At 45.8% G+C, this 18,106-nt stretch overlaps 1 protein-coding gene across 3 annotated transcripts in view; it reads left to right on the top strand.

The window, feature by feature from the left end:
* Positions 1–4,668: 4,668 nt before the first annotated feature.
* Positions 4,669–18,106, top strand: part of Prkx (protein kinase, X-linked) — a 35,264-nt gene continuing 21,826 nt past the window's right edge. For 2 of the 3 annotated variants that reach the window (XM_006527910.4, XM_006527909.4), the window contains exons 1-2: positions 4,669–5,356; positions 14,608–14,776. In XM_006527910.4, coding sequence (XP_006527973.1) covers positions 5,200–5,356; positions 14,608–14,776 — 326 coding nt within the window. In that variant the 5' untranslated portion in view covers positions 4,669–5,199. The remainder of the gene's footprint in view (positions 5,357–14,607; positions 14,777–18,106) is intronic. The other variant, NM_016979.2, reaches the window with a different exon arrangement.

Raw genomic sequence — 18,106 nt, 5'->3', positions numbered from 1 at the left:
GAGACAGGGTTTCTCTGTGTAGCACTGGATAGTCTCAAACTTGTAGACCAGGCTAGCCTTGAACTCACAGAGATCTACATGTCTCTGCCTCCTGGGTGTTATTTTCTTTAGATTCTGCAATATTATTGTAAACACTTCCCAGGTAGGGAACTCAAACTTAAAAATTCGTTTACAATTTCCTCATAATACACACCTATACCCTCAGTAGAATTTCATGTAGTGTTCTTTGGGGATTTGGGTGGTTTGCTTTGTTTTATTTTTCTGTCAAGAGACAAGGTCTCACCATGCAGCCTTGGCTGGCCTAGAATTTACAGAAATCCCTCTGTCTCAGTTTCCTTAGTGCTGGCCTCACAGGCATGCAATATGCACCTTTTAGCAAGTTTTTAAGTGAGGGTCTGTAAAGTTTCCCAAGTTTACTTAGTTTATAGTCCTTGACCCTGGCCTGCAGCCACCAAGTAGTCACCTGAAAGAAAAGAAAATAGAATTTGCAGCTATTTTTCATGAGAAACCAAGGTGGTATCTGCAGAGATGGAGACTGAGTCATGAAAAGGAGATAGAGTTGCCACAGAGAAGGTTGCTGCCCAAGGGAAACTTACTCTGCTGAGCTCCATGCTGTGACCCTGAAAACTAGAGTTTCACAGATGATCTGAGACTAGGGGATATGTTCGAGTGTCTTCAAGGATTGTCCCAAGTGAATCCATAGTAAAGCAGGGATAATCCATGGATCTAAAAGGAAACAACAGGTGCCCATCCAGTCATGAAATAGTTAATATCCAGACTTGTAAAAGCAGGAAGTTCCTAGACACTAAACGAATGAATGAATGAATGAATGAATATAATAAAAGTATGTATGGGGCTAGAGAGACAGCTTGGCAATTACAAGTACAACCTACCTTTGCAGCCAACCCAAATTCAGTTCCCAGCACCCACAAGGAGGCTTATAAATTCCACAACTTCAGCATCCAGATCTCCATGGTCAATGACTTCTGACTTTTAGAAAACAGATCCAACTTCCAGTGACATAAACTCTGAAGCTTTAACCTTCCTGGCTGTTTTGTTTTCCACTAGAACCTGTGACTGAAGCCCTACTACAACACAACCCCCACCATACATACATACACACACACACACACACACACACACACACACACACACACACGTAACTTGATCCCTGACTGAAAGCAAGTTCTTACTTTCACCAGAGTACTTGAGCTCCACCCACCTCCTCGTCAATCACTTAACTGACCACAAGAAAATCCAAATGCTTTGTTGACAAGATGCATCTATGGACACTACAACAAACCCACAAACCCTTCTTAAACATAGTTTTTAAGTCTACAGAAGATTCGTATCTCACCTTTCCGAGGCTATTTGGAGCTAGGCTATACTCACTAGGTAGTGCTTACAGCTCAGTGGCAAAAATGCTTATAGCTACTAGGATAAGGTGTTCAATAGCTCAGTGGATAGGGTGCTTGAAGATTAGTGAGTAATGTGCTTGTAGCTCAGTGTCTTAGTTAGTGTTCTATTGCTGCAGTAAAACACCAAGAAGCAAGTTGTGGAGGAAAGGGCTTATTCGTCTTACACTTTCACACTGCTGCTCATCACCAAAAGAAGTCAGCACTGGAACACACAGGGCAGGAGCCTAGAGGCAGGAACTGATGCAGAGGCCAAAGAAAGATGCTGTGCACTGGATTGCTTCCTCTGGTTTGCTTAGCATGCTTTCTTATAGAACCCAAGGCTACCTGGGCCCTCCCCCTCTTGATCACTAATTGAGAAAATGCCTTACAGCTGGATCTCATGGAGGCATTGCCTCAACTGAAGCTCCTTTCTCTGTGATATCTCTAGCTTGTGTCAAGTTGACACACAAAACCAGCTAGTATGCTCAGTTTGTAGGGTGCATACCTAGCATGCAGGGAGTCATCAGTTCAGTTCTCTTAGCTTTGTGGGTCCAAGGACTGAACTCAGGCCATTAGGCATGATGCAAGTGCCTTTACAGACCCAGCCATCAGACCCGATGTTTTTAATGCTTTCAGATAGCACCCAGGTGGGTGTACTAGCACACATCTGGAATCTTAAGAATCTTCAGCCTCACTTAAGAAGCTGAGGCTGAAGAACTCCTGCATTTGACATCAGCCTCACTGATGTAGCTTGTGTTTCGATTTCTTGCCTGTTGCTGTGACAAACTCCCTGACCAACAGCAAAAGAACATGACTTTTATTTGAAAACAAGAACCCTCTGAAGCTCACTTGCAATGTCACTGCCAAATATAGAAACTGAACAAAGGGTAGAAAGCAGCAGCATTTTCCCGAAAATCACTGATAGGGAAGAGAAACCCATCCACCCATGAGGAGAAAAGGGGCCACTCATGAGTCACTCAGAATCTGGAAGGGACTGAAAGAACCCTCCCTGGGGCCTGACAAGGAAGCCTCATACATTGTGTGCTACCTAAGAGTGCCTGCACCATCTTGTAGCACACCTGCTCTGTGCCATTTTGGATCCCACCCTTAGATTCAACCCAACCTGCACCATCTTAGATCTGATCCACCCTGGGTCATCTTGGATGTCATTCACTCTGGGCCATCCTGGGTCTAATACTCTACCAAACAAGCTCCCAGTGCTCTACCCTCTGAGCTAGAAGAACTCTACTCAATGAGTCACAAATACTCAACTACAAGCACTCTACCTACTGAGCCCCATCCCTAGCCCCATATCCAACCTTTGACTGCCCATGTTTCCTTTCATTTATTTTTCTGTATTTCTACCTGTTAGGAGCAGATTCCTTGCCACCATGAATCCTTTGTGCTGTGTCTGAGGCAGTTTCACTTCAGTTATCAGTGACAGTTGGTTTTTAACAAACCAGCTCTGCCTGTCAGAGTTTGAGGTGCCAATAAATAATGCACAGGGTCATGACCTTTTTTCAGGCCAAAGCACATGCTGCTTTCAGGTGCATGTGCAAGTGCTGTGACCCCCCCCAGCTCCACCCTCTGAGGCCCTGAAGCCATGTGATCAGCAATCATCAAGCCCATGATGTCAGCAGAGCACCCAATTCAAGAGGCCTGAGTCCACAAGATTGTGGGGACTAAGTGATGGCTATGTGGGAACAAAACAAGACTGCAGAGAGCAAAGCATGAAAAAAGAGACCCACTATGTGATGAGGGGGAGGAGAAATCACAGTCACAGTGGAGCAGCCCTAGATACTGAGTCTGCAGCACTCCCTGGGTGCTCTGCCTGACATCACCCTGGGTTTCTGGAGGATGATACCTGTTAGGGCAATGGCAGACCCTAGGGTGAGTGGTAATGTGCACATGCAGAAGAAGGTGGGCAGAGGAGCACACTGGAACAATTCTGGCCATCCTCCTGCCTTAGGCACATGTATATATGCTTCATGTGGGCTTAGAGATTCGAACTCAGATCCTAATTGCTAGAGCACCCATTCTCATAGAGTATCTGTCTCATCAGAAGATCAATGTTTGCAGAGTTGAATAAATGCTTTTTGTTGTTGAGATGTTTACCAAAGACTGCATGGACATGGGTTTGAGGCAATAGAAATTCTTTATTAGCCAGCCAGAGACTACATTTGGGTACTTGGGTTCCAAGTGTACCCTAAGCCTTTCTCAGGGTGAGCTTTTAAAACAGAAACTATGTTCTAGGTTGACATGTTTTAACAAGAACAATTAGCCAGAAGTGGAACTACAGAAACCAAAATGCAAGCTTAGTAGATTTAGAAACTTTCCCAGAACTAAGGGCTTTGATGGACTAGTCTTTTAGTTTTGGTAGGTGGCGCTGTCTTCATTTTGAGTGTTATAACCTGAATGATACTTCCATCATGGAGTCAGCTGTATAAAGTCTGGGGGTCTACTAAGGTCTGGGATCAGGCTACAGTTTTGTCATAGTGTAACCAAACTCAAAATAATAGCAGGCTCTGTGCATTCTGACTAGTGGAGTATCAGGTCCTAGCATGTGTTTATTGAATGAGAAAATGTTCTCAATGTGAAACAATAAAAAAAAATAATAATAAATAAAGCAGCCAGCAGACTTTCTTGTTGCCAAGGTCAGTGTACTTGCCACCTACGGGCATCATCGGGGCAACTGGTTCCGAATGGATGGTCCCCACTTCATTCCTGACTTGGGGCCCTATTGGCCCTGTGTCTTCTAGGACCCAGTGCCTCAAAGCTAGGAGCGGTGCAGTGCAGTGAGCATGCACTGAGCAGCCGGGAGACCACATTCTTTGCATTCCAGGCTCAGGGAAACACCGCCCTCACCTTGCAGGTGGTGGCTGCGGTCTGTGAAGCACCCAGTTCTCAGCACTGCCTACGAGCCCAGGCCTGTTTGAAGCCGCATAACAAGTCCCTGGAAACCCGGTCTACTCAGGAGCCCCAGGGCTCAGGATCAGCAGGTGCTGCAGGGCCACTGAGAGCCCGGGCTTTCGGGAGGGCGGCACTCGGGGACTACAGAACACCAGGAGTTCAATCCCCTGAGATTAAGGAGAAACCGAGAAACCCTGCCCAACCCGGACTCCTTCTGGTGCCTTTACCCACTGCTAAGGCTCTGCTGGTAAATATCCAAGCAGCAGCCGGAAGTTCCTGCACCTCTTCCTTCCCGCTTCCTGCCAAGGGGGAGGAACCAGGCATGCGGTGTGTGTGTGTGTGTGTGTGTGTGTGTGTGTGTGTGTGTGTGTGTGTGTGAGAGAGAGAGAGAGAGAGAGAGAGAGAGACCCATGGTGTGCGTGCGTGTGTGTGTGTCAAGCTGGACCCCGTGGCCCCAGTGCAGCCCCCTCCATTACTTTTACTTTGGTGCAGGTACATCCCATGGGCGTGGGCCCCGCGGGTGAGTAACAATAGGCAGGGTTGGGCCAACGCCGGGCTCCTCCCCGTCGGTTACGCAACAAGGCGGAGCGAGATGAAGGCTCTTCCCCCTCGCGTCATCCAGACACCCCACTCCCCCGCCGTCACAAGCCGGTCGCCGCCCAGCCGGCTTCCGCCGGGAATGAAGAGGGTTGCGGTTGGCTCCGGTCCCGCGGACCCCACGCGCGTCCGTGGAGCCCTCGGGCGACTTCCATGAGCCCCTCCCATCGCTCTGAGACCCGCTGAGTTTGCTTCCATTGTCCTCTCGGCCGCGGGCTCCGGAACACCCGTGCGAGCCCACTGCTGATGCACAGACTGCCATTGCGCCGCTGTCACACCGTGCGTCCCCCGCCCCATGGAGCCGCCCGCTGGTGCCGCGGCGACCGTAAAAGATCCAGACCATGACCCCGTGAAGACCAAGGTCTCGGCGCCCGCCGCGGACCCCAAACCCAGGACATCGTCACAGAAGGCGGGGCACTCGTTACAAGATTGGGACACCATAGCCACCGTGGGTGAGTGAGAACTGAGTAAGAACTTATGTGTGGGGACGCGGCTTGGGAGCGACCCTCAGATTTCTGTCTCCCACACTCTCATTACTGGGCCTCCGGAAACGGGGCAGCCCCACGTCACAGAGCTTTCAGGAGGGTGACTTCACCTTAGGGACTCGGAGGCTCCCTACTGGGGTGCTAGCCACCCTTGGGACACCACGCCCGGCCTCCCTGGCGCTTGCGCACCCGCTCATGCCCAGGATTTCTCGGGATCGCATCCAGCCTCCGCACTGTAGACCCCTGGCGGGACTCGAAGGGACGCGTGACCCCCAAGGGACCCTTCGGGGACGTTTTCCCAGCATCTATTGTGTGCCTGGGTCTCGTTTTTTCTTTAGTGGCTCAAACTTGGTACCCTCGTGACCCCGAAAGTTGCTAGGGAAGCCGGTAGATCCCCAAACGTGCCGGAGTACTGGGGAGGGAGGCTAGGATCTTGCGAATCATGGGCGCCAGCTTCTCAAGTCTGAAGCCCAGGAGTCCCGGGCTTCTCAGCAAACTTGGTCACTAGGACAGTTGTGCCTGGTGTGTTGATGATTAGGAAAGTGTTCCGGGAGGATGGAGGAAGGACAGAGGGAGGGATTGGCGTCCTCCGATCAGCTGTGAGCAGAGATTCTAGAGGCTTCTGTGTTCACCCTGGTGTGGAAGTCAAGTCAGGGTTCAGGACCAGGATGAGGGGCAATAAACACTTTCTCAGCTGAGCAGGTGAGATGTTAAAAAAAAAATGTGTGTGGGTAAAAGGGCTTGCAAGTTTGATCCTGGTTCCCTCTTGGAGGCTGGCTGACACTCGCTGCATCTTGGCTTTTGATTGACTTTTGAGGGAAACTGAGCTGCTTGAATGAATGTCGTTTATTTATGTATCATGTTGTATTCTAGGCTGGCCTTTCCATCACTGTGTAGCCAGGATGACCTTAAACTACACATTCTCCGCCTCCCCCTCTTTCTGAGTGCTGGGAACCGAGCCCCACTCCACCACAGATTGGTTATGGGGTGCTGGGAATGGGGACTGCCCTCTATATGTTTGAGACATTGACCTGAAAGTCACTGCATAGCCTAAGCTGACTGGAGATGCCAGACAATCCTCCTGTCTTAGCTTTCCCAGTGCTGAGACTTCAGGGACTCATTCACAGGCACTTGGCACCTCAACTGGTTCTCCACCCTTTTCTTTCTGTCTGTCTTCCTTGCCCTCTCCCTCCACGCCCCATCTCGGCACCTTAGCTGGTTCTTCTCTCCTTCCTTCCTTTTTTCTTTCCTTCTTCTTCGTCCTTTTTTGTGTTTGTTTGTTTGTTTGTCTGTTTGTTTGTTTTTGAAAACAAGGACTCTCTCCATAGCTCTGGGTCACTAACTCCTAGAGATGTGCCTGCCTCTGCCTCCCAAAATGTTAGGATTAAATATCTGTGCCACCACACCTGGCTCTTTTGTTAATTTTAAAATTTACTTATTTACTGTGTGAACGAGGGGAGGGGGCAGCACAAGTGTGGGGTCAAGGTTCAACTTTTAGAAGTCTGTTGTTTTGCCAAGTAAGTCCATGGTATCAAACTGAAGTCCTTAGACTTGGCAACAAGCCTATTGGTCTGCTGAGCCCTCTTACTGCCCCACTGTGTCCCTAGAATAGACCTCATGGGACATCTTGGGAGCGTCCTTGTCCTGAAGTCCTCCAACTTCTTCACCTTTTCCTTACCATGACCCTGTTCCCTCGGAATCTTTTAGAAGGACCTGGGCACACACATCAGCCTCCCCTCTCCCCTACTCATCCTTTCATATATATACACACATAACTGAGCTATAAGCGCTCTCTTCACTGAGCCCTCACATAAATTTAGATGGTGTCTATGACCAACGGAGTTTTGTGGGTGTTTGAGACAGGGCCTCCATGTGTAGCTCTGGCTGTCCAGGTACTTGCTGTGTAGACCAGGTCTTGAACTGCAGGTGCCTAACAAGTACATACCACCCAAATTAACATGGAGCACCTCCGTACTCTCTCTCTCTCTCTCTCTCTCTCTCTCTCTCTCACACACACACACACACACATACACATACTCACACACAAAGACAACTCCTGCGTCCCTAGTCCCCAGCACACACTGCGTTCTCCAGGAAATAAGTGTTGATGCTTTTGTCTCTGACCTAAAGCTCATTTCTCCATTCATTAGGAGACTCAAGTAGAGAACATTTCAGGCTGGGGATGTGATTCAGTGGATACAGTGTTTATAGCTTAGTTGAGATAATGTTTATAGCTTAGTTGGGATGGGGAGACTGCTTGTGATTACAGTACATGTGACTCAGTAGACAGAGTATTTATAGCTCAGTGGGTAGAGTGCTTGTAGCTCAGTACAATGCTTGCATTCAGTGGGTAGAATTAAGTGGGTAGAGTGCCTGTAGCTCAGTGGACAGAGTGCTTGTAATTCAGTGAATCTCATATCTAAATTTGCTGAACAGGCCCCCTCTGTCCAGCAGGTCTAATGTAGTCTTGTTTCCCTGTACTCAGCTGTGATCTCTTGAGTCCTGTGCCTCAGTTTACTTTTCAGTGCTTCCATGGCCTGCTGCCTTATGGAAAGCCAGTACTAAATCTTCAGTCTTACAAGGGCAGAAGATCTCCAGTCTGTCTGGATGGGAACATCCTCCTTAGATGAAGAGTCACATGAGCAGCTGTCAGATGCTCTGACAGATCACTACAGGCTAGTGTCTTTTACACTAGAGAGGAATTACTGAGGGTCCTGTGGGGGATGGGGGAGTTGGCATCTGAGATACATTGAGGCCATCTGGTAGTCCATAGTGACATTAATACAAATTTAGAACTATCTAGGAGACACTTGAAGTCCAGATCATTGAGGAAGAAGAATCCTGTGCATGGGTGGGGACCCAGAGTGCTTAAAAGGGAAATCAATTACCCATTAATATTGCCAAGTCACCAGCGTTCATCCCTATTGATGTAAGGAGAGCAACTATGTCCTGCTTTTGCCTCCATGAAGTCATCTCCCCTGGAAGGCCCACTCTCACCACCATACAACCCTAGTCATTAGTAATGGTGTAGGCTGTGGGAGTTGCATTAACATTCATGAATATGCAGATATACACTCTGTATATACACACCCACATTGTACAAGGCCAGCCTCTGCCTCTTTCTAGACCAGTCCCATTGTGCAGAGGAGAGATTGTAATCACCCATAGTACACTTGGCTGTTCTTTTGCAAAGTCCCTAAAGGTGGAATGCTGTGCACAATGCCTCCCACCATGTCATCACTTCCCTGAGTGCTACCTTCTAATTCATTGTGGTTTATGAGATGGGGCTTCACTGTCATTCAAACCAGGCATCCACTCCAACCGAAACTAAAGGATCATGGGTTGGAGGGATATGACCACAGGATGTCTGGAACACCCAGAAGCAGGACATGGTTGGGAGGGTCTTCTTTGAGGCCTGCAGGAGATGGGGAGTAGGGGGCTGATGGACCTGTACCTCATATTTCCACCCTTGGACAAAGGATAACAGGTGAGCCTACCCACTTTGTGCCACCTTGGATGTCTTCTGTTCTATGTCATCCTGACTGAACCTATCTGGGCCATCTTGAACCCCACCCACCCTGAGCCATCTTAAATTCCACCTAACCTGTGCCATTTTGCCTTGAAGCTATGTATGCTATCTTGAATAGCACGTAACCTTTGCCATTTGAATGCCACCCACCCTGGACCTTCTTAACTAAACCATCTAGAAACCCATCCAAGGCAGCCATCTTGAATTGCTCACTGTCTTGATATATTCTTTCAGGTTTCTTTTCTTGACTGTTTTCTCCTGATAGTATAAAGAACCTGTCCTGTCCTCCTTCTCAACCCCTAAACCTTGTCTGTGTATCTGTCCATTTCCTGCTCAGCCCTTAGCATCCTCATCCTGAATCACCAAGGGTGATAAATCACACTCTCTCTCTCTCTCTCTCTCTCTCTCTCTCTCTCTCTCTCTCCCTCCCTCCCTCCCTCCCTCCCTCCCTCCCCCATGCCCCCTGCCCCTGCCCCCTCTCCCCTCTCCCCTCTCCCTCTCCCTCTCCCTCTCCCTCTCCCTCTCTCTCTCCCTCTGAAAGGCACTTGTCCTGAGCCACTGGTGGTCCTAGAGTGAGTTTCAGGATGATTTTCCTACAAGGACATCACCCAAAAGGAGAGCAGGAAGTCACAGCTTCAGTCACGCAGGCCAAAGCTTCTTGCTTCAATCTCGTTTAGAGCCTGGATGCTCTAGTCTTAGTCTAACCACACACTAAGGACAGCACCTTCATTCTCTTGAGGACTTATGCATCCTTAGGCGTTCTCTGTATTGACATTTTCATTTAATTTTATTTTTGAAGTGCTGGGTGTTGAATATAGAGCCTCACTCACATTAAGAAAATCTCCTAGTCTCTCTTAAGTCTCCTCTGTCCTCCCTTTTTCTTTCCAGAGTCTCCCAGAGTAGCTCAAGCTTTCCTGGAACTCACTGTGTATTCCAGGCTGCCCTCAAACCGCTGTTAATCCTTCTGCCTTACTTTAGAAGTGCTAGGATTAAAGCCTACCCTACTAGGCTGAATTTATGCAAAGCTTGGGATTGTGTCCTGGGCTTCATGCATACTACACTTAAATATCCTACTTTTAGTTTTATTTCCTATCTGAAATAACCACCATGCCATCACACTTCCTTTATTTTAAAAAGATTTCTCCCTGAGGCTGAGGGTGGAACTCAGTGATACAGAGCTTGTAATTCTGTTGATAGGGTGCTTATGGCTTAGTAGATTGGCTCTTCCTGTGGGAGGCCATCCAAGCTAATGACACACTGCTGTACCTGATACTTGGCTCCTTCAGGAATTATCTGGGTTGTGTTTCCAGTCCACTCTTCTGTTTATATTTTCCTTTCCAAGGCTAGGGTTAGAATGTGAGGGGAATAGTAATAATAATAGCCACAGTAATAACCCACTTATTATTATTATATCTATTATTTGGGGGGTTGGACTGGAACCCAGTGCCTCATGCATGCTAGGTAACCAGCCACTGAGCTGCTACACACAGAGCCCAAGAGCAAACTTGTTAGTAGTAGTATCATCACTTTTTTTTTGTTTCTTACATTTATTTTATTGCATATTGTTAGTAAATATTCCATTTAATACAATTATGTTGTCAAAATAAAGCAAGAAATAGTGCTATGACTCATTGTTGACATATACCACAAATGATAACATAAAACTCCAGTATAAGAGAAACACACACACAATATATATATATATATATATATATATGTATATCCAGTGTTCTAATTTTATGTACAGTTTTAAGTGGGGGTAAATTTTAAACATTTCTATTTTTTCCAATTTTTTTATTGGATTGTTATTGCTCTTATTGTTGCTGTGTGAGGTGCTGGGAATGCAACCAAGGAACTCATTTATGCCAGTCCTGAGTTCCAGCGCTGAGTTGCATCCCTAGCCCATCCTTCCTGCCTCTATATCAAATGCTGTATTGACCTTGGACAAAAATCACAATTTCCCAATATGATGGGGAAAAGGAAAGGACCTGCATCTATCTTCACAGCCTGCTGCAATTGTTCCTGCTTGTGCATGTTGGATTTTGAAACCCAGTTCTGGGTATCTGGGCGACTTCCATGTAACATCTTCCTCAGCTACCCCAGGAGCCTTGTTACCCACATAAAAGTTTACATTTCCTCCTCACCATGTCAGACACAGAAAATTATGTCTGAAAGGTTACAGGTGTTCATGTATGGAACACTTGACTACCATTTGTAGAGCATGTGTGTAGATTAGATCTTCCTCTGAGGTAGTCATTTGGGGTTTTTGTTGTTGTTGTTTGTTTGTCTTATTGGCAAAGGCATTCATCCTTGTGGAAGGCAACCTTGGAATCTATAAGGGCTGTAAAGTAATTTGCAATGAATTTAGGTGGTGTTGTTTGTTACCTTGATGACCTGTGACCTCTGAGTCACCTTATAGGTCAAGGGACTCTGCTGTAGTGACTGTTGTAAATGGCTGGGGTATGAGCATCAAAGATGGAGTGATTTTGTATCACATAGGGATGCTGGGACATTGACTGGGATAGGCATATACAACATACATTTGAGTGAATGTAGGTTGTGTTGATGGCTTACAACCAAGGGATTGGGGGTGGAGGAGGAGGAGAGACAAGCAACTTAGGTTTGGGTCCAATGACAACACAATTCTTTCTTACAGACTTTGAATATTGGTGTGGAATGTGTATTAGCTAGCTTCCCATTGCAGTGACAAGATCTCTGACATTATAAAATTATAAAGAAGAATGATTTGTGGTGGCTTGTGCTGTCAGGCATCCATCCATGGCTCTGTTGGTTTGGACCTGTGGAGATTTAGAGCATCATGGGAGCTTGTAGTAGAACAGAGCTGCTTACCACGTAGTGGCCAGTACACATAGAAAAGAGAAGATGAGTCCCAGTGTCTCCTTCAATGTCATGCCCCCAATGAGCTAAGTTTCTCCCACTAGGCAGTAAATAGCACCTTACCCTGAGACTTTCTGGTCCTTTTGCTTGACTTTGTTCTGACAGCTTCTGGCAGTTGGCACTCTGCTGTACTGTTCTTTTCCACAGTGTTAGGTTTCTCTCTCAGCCTGTGCTCTGCTCTGTGTAATCAACACCACCAGCTGTTTCTGCACCCACAAGTCTCAGGCACAAGTGTGAAGGAAACAAGTCGGTAGCCATCTGATACAGAAGTCATCCTGTGGACTGCGCATCGCAGTACAGCTGTCACAGGCTCTCTTCACCTACTGTACTTTGAACACAAAGGTGACATGTGATCCACCAATCAGAAGCACAGGCAAGGGTTCCAGTGTCAAGACCCTTGCTTTTCTCATTTTGCTGTGACAAAATGCCTGATAATAGGAATTTAAGGGGAGAGGGGATTATTCTGACTCAGACTGCTGCTGGTCCATCATGGAGGCAGGAGCAAAGAGAAGGAATGCTGGGGCTCAGCTTACTTTCTGGATCCAGGACCCCAGCAAAGGGATGGTGATGCCCATATTCAGGGTAGGATTTCCTACATCAGTGAACTAGATGTTCTGGGGTAGCTTGGAGCAAACTGAGGTTATTTTAAGCATTTTCAGCTTGATTATCCCGTTCCTCATTGAAATGTCTATAAATTCTCACCCACACTTTCTATCCATCTGATCCACTGTAGGCCAGTCTTGGCTTCCACTCAGGCTATGACTCTGTGTCCCTCCTCCATTCCTATGTATTCTGTGGCAGGTGTCTCCTGACTGATAGACATCACCTTTTCTTTAAAGAACAAAACAAAACAAAAAACCAACAAACCCCAAAAATCCCTAAGCACCCAAGACCAATTTTATATCCCAATTAATTCATTGTAAGCTTAGATAGCAGAAGTAAAAGAATGTTTTTTGAGGCTGGGCATGACAGAGGATGCCTGTTGTCCCTTTTAAATAACTTTAGTACTAAACATGGTTTTTTTGTGGTTATTGGGCTGTTCGGCCTGCTGTCTAGCTGTGGGTGTGTCCTTCTTGATCCTGCATCTGGATCTAGCTTGCTGTGGGGAGCATTCTGTATTTTTTCCCCTTTTTATTGGATATTTTCTTTATGTATGTTTCAAACGTTATCCCCTTTCCTGGTCCCCCCTCCTGCAAAACCCCTGTCCCATTTCCCCCTTCCTCTGATTCTGTGAGGGTGTTCCTCCACCCAAACACCCACCTTACCGCCTTCACACTCCCTATACTGGGGCACCTAGCCTTCACAGGACCAAGGACCTCTCCTCCCATTGATATCTGACAAGGCCATCCTCTGCTACATATGCAGCTAGAGCCATGAGTCCCTCCATGCATACTCTTTGGTTGGTAGTTTAGTCCCTGGGAGCTCAGGCAGTGGAGGCTTCTGGTTGGTTGATATTGTTGTTCTTCCTGTGAGGTTGCAAACCCCTTTAGCTCCTTCAGTCCTTTCTCTAACTCCTCCATTGGAGACCCTTTGCTCAGTCTAATGGTTGGTTTTGAGCATCCGCCTCTGTATTTGTCAGGTTCTGGCAGGGCCTCTCAGGAGACAGCTATATCAAGCTCCTTTCAGCAAGCACTTCTTGTCATCCTCAATAGTATCTGGGTTTGGTGACTGTATATGGGATGGATCCCCAGGTGGGGCAGTCTGCTCCACACTTTGTCTCCATATTTGTTCTGTGAGTATTTTGTTTCCCCTTCTAAGAAGGACCGAAGCATCCACACTTTGGTCTTCCTTCTTCTTGAGCTTCATGTGCTCTGTGAACTATAACTTGGGTATTCCGAGCTTTTGGGCTAATATTCACTTATCAGTGAGTGCATATTTTTTAATGGTGAGAAAAGAATGAAATTGTATGAGGTTTGCATTTTTTTTGGAGTACATCATAAGATGTCCTTTTCTACATCATAAGACAGAAAGCAACTGTGTTTAAAGGCTGGGATGGGGAGAGAGGTGGGGGATGGATGAAGGAATGGGGGAATGGATGTTGGTGCGTGAGGGTGGATGAGTTAGTATATAGATTGAAATGGAAGAGAAAGAGTAAGAGGAAAAGAGGACAAGATGGATATGGAGCTAGAAGAGAAAAGGAACACAGGGGGCATAGGGAGAGATACAGATGGAGGAAGATGAAGAATAATTAGGAGGAAAATAGGGAAGAGATGATGAAAGGGCAGATGAGGCAGAAAGTTCAGTGGAGGAAAAAAAGGAGGAGGAGCAGAGAGATTCAGAAAGAGAAGAAGCAGGAAGTCTTGGAAGAAGAGGAGGGGAGGGGGTAGGAGACAATAGAGGCAGATAGAGGTGGAAGAGGAAGGCAGACAGAGAGAGCAAGGATTCAAAGTTCCCCACCAGGAGTCACCAAGTCCAGCATTTCAGCTCTTCCCATGGCTGTGTTTCAATCTCCAATGCACATAGCAGGCAATTATTTGTTTTAGGTTTTAGTCATTATTATTACTGTGCATATTTGTGGTTGTAGGCAATAGCATGCTTGTGGACAGACATCACAGGAAACTTTGTTGAGTGACTGTCCATTCATTCCCCAAAGCAAGCTCTTTACCCTCAGAGCCATCTCCCTGGCCCCTTGATTGACAGTTGTGTGTGAAAAAATATCTATACAGAGCTCAAGTGCTCATCTAAGTTTCTTTTCTTGTATTTATCTTTAAGGCCCCAGATTGGCATGATGTCCATTCCTCAGGTATGTTTCCTTTTCCTGATCCTTGACTGAATGCATTGTCTTCCTCAGGCACTGGGACCTTTGGCCGTGTAAACCTGGTGAAGGAGAAGACAGGCAGGCAATACTGTGCCTTGAAGATTATGAGTATCCCAGATGTCATCCGCCTGAAACAGGAACAGCATGTGCAGAATGAGAAAGCAGTCCTGAAGGAAATAAACCATCCCTTCCTCATTAAACTGTGAGTTCCTGGCTCCTTCCTTTCCACCTCCTCACCTCCCTAACGTTATTCTCCCAAGAGTGCGATGTAGGGGTGCTGCCAGGGCTGTAGCTCAGTGGATAGAGTGCTTTTAGCTCAGTGGATAGAGTGTTTGCAGCTCAATTGGTAGAGTGCTTGCAACTCAGCTAATACAGTGCTTGTAGCTTAGAGGGAAGAGTACTTATATATAGCTCACCTTATGGAACGCTTGCAGCTCAATTGTTAGAGTGCTTATAGCTCAGTGGGTAAAGTGCTTGCAGCTCAGCTAATACAGTGTGTGAGTAGCTTAGTGGGAAGAGTGCTTGCAGAGCAGTGATAAGAGAGTATGTAGCTCAGTGGATAGAGTGCTTGTAGCTCAGTGGTGTGAGGTGGGAGATACTATCCAGATTTTGTCTTGATTTATTATTGTGTGTGACCATGCACATGGGCACAGTACCACACAAAGGCCACAGGAGAGCACTATATTTCCTTGGAACTTTAGTTACAGGTGGTTGTGCACTGCTCAATTGGGTGCTTGGAATCCAATTTACATCTTTAAGAGCAGCAAGTGTTCTTAAATTCTGGTCCATACCTCAACCCTTAACTTAGGAGTTTTTATAACAACTACTTTTTGTGTGACCTGACCAGGAGCCATGATTCTAACAGTCTCTTCAATGTTTATGCCCAAACATTGCTTATGTTATGTAAAAGTCCAAGACCTGGGTCTTTTATTACGGCTTCTAGTCAAGGTGACAGAGTAAGCTAATTATTCATTTGATATTCATATAAAGCAACTGGTGATTTTTTTAACAATATTAAATCCCTCTTTGAATTTGAGAAATATAGATGTATATAAAAATACTTATATACATATATAGTATGTGAAGGTCCATATGGGCGTATGCATGTGGAGATCTGAGAACATCTGCTGTCATTCCTTAATTTAAAGTGTTTGAGACAAGGCTTCCTGATAGCCCAGGACACAGAAAGTCCAGGGAGCTTCAGGGAGGGTAAATTACCCAGCATGTCGTTATTGAAACACCACTGCACAATTGTCATGCTATTCTAGAGTATTCTATGTTGTCAGAACATTACATAAGTGCACTATAGTCAAAATTCATTAGATAGTGTAGAAACTAGAGCATCGGGCTGAAGGAGAAGGATCAGGTTGAGTACTTGTTCCTTTTGCAGAGCACCTGGGTTTGGTTCCCAGCACTCACAGCGCACAGTCATCTGTAATTCTAATTTGGGGACACATACACACAAATAAATATGTAAATAAGATACAAATAAATATGTATTTTTAATATTTGAAACACAGGGCATTTAAATTCTACACAGACTTCAATATTAGCCAAAATATGTTCCTGTTAGCCACAGCACCAACTGAGGCTCATCGCTCTGTGAGTGTTTGTGTCCCAGTCTCCTCTCCTTATGAGGACCCAGTCCTGTTAGGTCATGTCTACCCCAAAGACCTCATTCTACCCCAGTTTCCCCATTTAAAGATCCATCTCCACACAGCTCTGTCCCAAGGTCCTAGGTATGCAGACATTTAATACAGGAATTCTGGCAGAAAGAATCCTGAGTGCTTAGCTAAGTCAGACTGGACAATTCTACCCACCACTGTGTAATTACACATGCCTTAAAGGAATCTTTTCTTTTTTGCTTTCTTTATCTTGCATTTACAGGATTCAGCAGGTGGGTTAAAAACTATGTCAAAGTGACTTAGTGCTATAGAGATTTGCACTTGGCCTGCATGCTGTATTCACAGCATGGCAGAGCACACTGTATATCTGTCCAGCTGTAGGAACACAACTTAGCAGGTCTTTGAACTTCAAAGGATGATATGCATGCTACTTAAGGCCTTTAAAGTCTTATACTCTGTCCTTTAACTGTGAACACTTGTGAGGTCATCCATCCAACTTGTGCATGTTGCCTATGAACATGGAGTAGTCTGTCTTGAGGAAACATGGGATGCCCAGCATAGTGGGAAAGGCTTCAAACGGCTGATGAAAATCACAGCTTACATTGCTGCAGAAATCTGGACTTATTTACAAATGGTTTTAACAAGAGTCAGTATTAGGCTCAGCCTACTGTACATGGCACTATTCCCAGGACAGGGAAAAATGTGTGATAAGCTTCAACTATCAATTGGCACAACCCAAAATCCCCTGGGAATGGTTTCACTGAGGGATTTCCCACATCAGTCCAGCTTGTGAATATGTCTGTGAGAGTGTTCTAATTGATGATTGACATAGGACTCCACCCACCATGGACAAGATGAGGGTGTAGTGTCAATTTGACACAGAAAGTTTGTGCTCTACATGCATACCATGACCCTTCATCTGTGCTTTCATTCCTTTATGTCAGAGGTATTTGCACATAGAGGTATAACAAGAAATGAAGTCTTGACTGGGCTGCACTGTGCACTCTTGAAAGGTCCAGTGCCTTTGGGTGCCCTACTGTGGGTGCTGAGAGAAGAAACCTCTCATCCTAGGGGCTTATAATCAGAGTGCTCTTTAGACATTGCTTTGTACCCCTGGAGAGCAATGATGTTTCTGGATGAAAACCTTGTGGTAGTTGGGTGGGAATTACTTGCATGATATATGATAGATAGATAGATAGATAGATTAGATAGATAGATAGATAGATAGATAGATAGATAGATGGATGGATGGATGGATGGATGGATGGATGGATAGATAGTATATGTAGATGATAGCAGATAGATGTACGTAGATAACATAGATGATAGATCATGAATGGAAGGACAATAGATGGTAGAAAGGTGATAGATGGTTGGATAGATAGGTTAAATAGCTAGATAATAGATGACTGACTGATAGATAATGATAACATACATACATACATACATAGTATTGACGGTAATATTGAAGGTCTCACCTAGGGCACCATCTCTTAGCATATACTCTCCTTGTGAATTCCACCCTCAGGTTGTCACCACAGTTTTAGCATCCTCTGATATTCTAATATCAACCTGCATCTACAGTCCAGCTAAGCACAACCTTATGATCTGGGTTGACTGACATCAGATATCTTATCAAACATCTTGATTACTTGCTGGTGAGCTTTGATTCTGTTGTGATTAAACAATGACTAAGAGGGACTGAGGGTAGGAAAGGCTTAACTTGGCTACTTGGCTTTCACTTTGCTGTCACAGGCCATCTGAGAGGAAAGTCAGAGCAGGAACCAGAAGCATAAAGCTTTCATCCAGCCCAAGAACCCAGTCCATGATGGGTGGGGCTTCCTATGTCAATTATCAAACAGGACACTCCCCACAGACACCCACAGGCCAATCTAATGTGAGAAATG

Source organism: Mus musculus, chromosome X (assembly GCF_000001635.26).
Source record: "Mus musculus strain C57BL/6J chromosome X, GRCm38.p6 C57BL/6J".
Classification (NCBI taxonomy): domain Eukaryota; kingdom Metazoa; phylum Chordata; class Mammalia; order Rodentia; family Muridae; genus Mus; species Mus musculus.
This window is presented reverse-complemented; position numbering and strand designations above follow the sequence as displayed.